Source organism: Myotis lucifugus, unplaced genomic scaffold (genome assembly GCF_000147115.1).
Source record: "Myotis lucifugus unplaced genomic scaffold, Myoluc2.0 scaffold_35, whole genome shotgun sequence".
NCBI lineage: Eukaryota > Metazoa > Chordata > Mammalia > Chiroptera > Vespertilionidae > Myotis > Myotis lucifugus.
Window position 1 is genome coordinate 1,627,217 of NW_005871083.1, and position 2,887 is coordinate 1,630,103.

General features: G+C 54.2%; 1 protein-coding gene across 1 annotated transcript in view; it reads left to right on the forward strand.

The window, feature by feature from the left end:
- The first annotated feature begins 661 nt into the window (after positions 1-661).
- COTL1 (coactosin like F-actin binding protein 1) overlaps positions 662-2,887 on the forward strand; it is a 39,227-nt gene continuing 37,001 nt past the window's right edge. The window contains exons 1-2 of the mRNA XM_006087020.3: positions 662-935; positions 1,193-1,290. Coding sequence (XP_006087082.1) covers positions 859-935; positions 1,193-1,290 — 175 coding nt within the window. The 5' untranslated portion in view covers positions 662-858. The remainder of the gene's footprint in view (positions 936-1,192; positions 1,291-2,887) is intronic.

The window sequence follows — 2,887 nt, forward strand, 5'->3', positions numbered from 1 at the left end:
TTGGAAGCAGTCCACTTTCTATCGCCTCCTATTTAAAATGCTTAATTCCGTCCAATTCCTCCCCACCTAGAGATCTCGAAGCCAAACACTGGGGTGGGGGTGGGGCTGTCGCCTTTGGTTTGATGCATTAAGTCACCCACTAAGAGGTCCCCTGTGGAGTTGTGGAGCTCGGCAGCTGGGGGCGGGGAAAGGGGGAGGGAAAAGGAAAAGGGGGATAAGGGGGAGGGAAGCAGAAGGGAAGGGGGAGGAGGAATAGAGGAGGAGGAAGAAAGAGCTGGGGGTGGGGATAATGAGAGGACAGGAGGGGAGAGGAGGAGGTTGTAAAGAGGAGAGGGAGGGAATAGGTAGGGGGAAGAGGAGGAGAGGAGAGGAGGGGGAGGGAATAAGAGGAGAGGGAATTAGAAAGAAGGAAAGAGAGGGAGAGAGAAAAGGAGGAGGACGGAGAGGGAGGAGGAAAAAGCCCCTTCTTCAGCCCCCACTGAGGAGTTGCGCAACCCGCCCGGTCTGAGATTGGCTGCCAATGAGTAAAGATGCCCCGCCCCCGAGCCCAACGACCAATGAACACGAGGGGCGTGGCGTCCGCGGCCTGGGCCGCCAATGGTCGTAGGGGACCTGGGCGGGACGGCCGGGGGGCGGGGCGGCGCGGCCTGAGTCCAGGCGCGCTCTCGGTTACTTTCGCACCCGCCGCGGGGCCGGGAGTTCGCAGCTCGCCACTCCGCGTTGCTATCGCCGCCGCCGTCGCCCGCCGCCGTCTCCCGCCAGGTTTCTGCGCGCCGCAGCTTCGCTCCAATCCCTGCACCCGACCCGGGACGCGCTCGGTCTGTCTGGGCAGAGTGTCCCCCCTGCGGCTCCGCAGTGATGGCCACCAAGATCGACAAAGAAGCTTGCCGGGAGGCGTACAACCTGGTGCGCGACGACGGCTCGGCCGTCATCTGGTGAGGAACTTTCCATTGCTCTGCAGGCCCCGCGCCCCGAGCTCGCGATGGGCCCGGTGCACGGAGCCGTCTTCCAGATGGGACTGATTAAGGGTCATCCGGTGCTGTCTTCCGCAGCCTTAACCCAGGACGCGTGGAAAGCCAGCGCTGGCTTCTCCCCAGCCAGAGCATCTTTTAGATTGTCCTGCGGGAAGCTCGGCACCATGCAGCTATCAACGCTGACCTGTGTGTGTGTTTTTTCTTCTCCCAATCCAAAGGGTGACTTTTAAATATGACGGCTCCACTATCGTCCCCGGCGAGCAGGGAGCAGAATATCAGGACTTCATCCAACAGGACTTCATCCAACAGTGCACAGGTAGGAGACGCGCCTTTTGGGGGAATTACTGATCTTTGGGGAAATTTATCCCTGTCTGGGAAGGAGAGGCAGGAGCCTGTGGCCACCTCGGGTGCCTTGGGCGCTGGAGGAACCAGGTTTGAGCGTTTTAGAACCTCATAGAGCCTTCTCCCCTCTGGTCATTCAGAGCAACCAGAGGTGACCTCCTGGCTCTGCAGTACCCTCTCCAGCCAGCACAGCTCCTTTGCTCCCTGCGGATCACTGGTTTTCCACAGTCAACTCCCAAGAGTCCACATGCCAGTGTTCAGCCCTCTCATCTTCCCCTTTGATGGGTCAGTGAGCCAAAATAAAGACAATCCTGGAGCTCACTGAACGAGAAACAAACTCTCACTGCACCCTCCTTTCAACCACAATCATTGGCAGTGTGCGGGCTATTTATGTGTGTTTTTTTGAAGAACATAGAGCCAGATATAAAGCCCCATATGATTCCGTTTGCATGAAATTGTAGAAAAGGCAATGCTAACCTGTGGTGTGAAAAGTCAGAGTAGTGGTCACATTTGGGGACGGATTGAGATGGCCTCTGACAGGGAGAGGCACATGGAAGGCTGGGGTGGGGGTGGAAAGGTCCTGTATTTCAGTCTGGGGGGGTGGTGGTTACAGTGTGTGCACATATGTAAGAAATCATTAAGCAAAATGCGATTTTTAAACGCAGTGCACTTCCCCGGTGTGTTAGATCATTAGAAGGAAGGAACACCTGCGTGTAGAACCATAACCCTCCATGGAGGCAAAGGCTCGGCATTACTGGTGATAGGACCCTTTGTAGCTGAGTTTAGAGAGTGGGTGGGCTCTTTCTGGCCTCTGGTCTGTAGCTTGGAAGCAGATACATTCAGACAAAGAGCGTGCAGCCTGAAGGTTAGGGCGGGGACTCTGAGTCAGCCTGCTGGGTGGGTTTGAATCCCCAAGTGGCCACTTCCTCGCTGTATGGTTTGGGGCAAATTAACCTCCCAGGGCCTTGCTTTCCTCACCTGTAATCTTGGAGGGCTGTTGTGAGTGTGAGTGAGTCAATGGGTGCCACGTGCTCAGGACCGCGCCCATACAAACTACATGGTCATTTGTGAAATAAATAAAAGTACAAAATTGTGCCAAGTATCATGGGATGCTCCTTCCCTTAACTGCTTCCTTAATGAAATGATATTTAGCCTATTTCAAATAATATTTTTGAAGTGTGTGCTATGGGCTGAGTAGTACTAGGGTTTTTGGTGTGTGTGTGTGTGTGTTTTAATGTTTTCCCAATTAAAATGTCTCCCTGAGCGCTGCCTCTGGATAGTCACTCATTGCTTTTGTAAAGGATTGGTTTAAAATACTGGGTGCATAAAATGCTATAACAATTCAGATTTCATAAGGCGCACAGGGCCTCTATGGAGAGTGGGTGGGGTCAGGATCTGGACTCAGGAGCCCTGTCTCAACCACTTCCATCCTTCCACGACAGTGGCGGATGCTTTTGCAAGTAGAATAAGTGCAAACTCTTGACTTTCTCCCGATTGGGTGCACAACAAGGAGACTCAGCAGTATTTTTTGCCTTGCCGGCTCTGAAGCTTTGTCTCACAGGTCGGCTTCC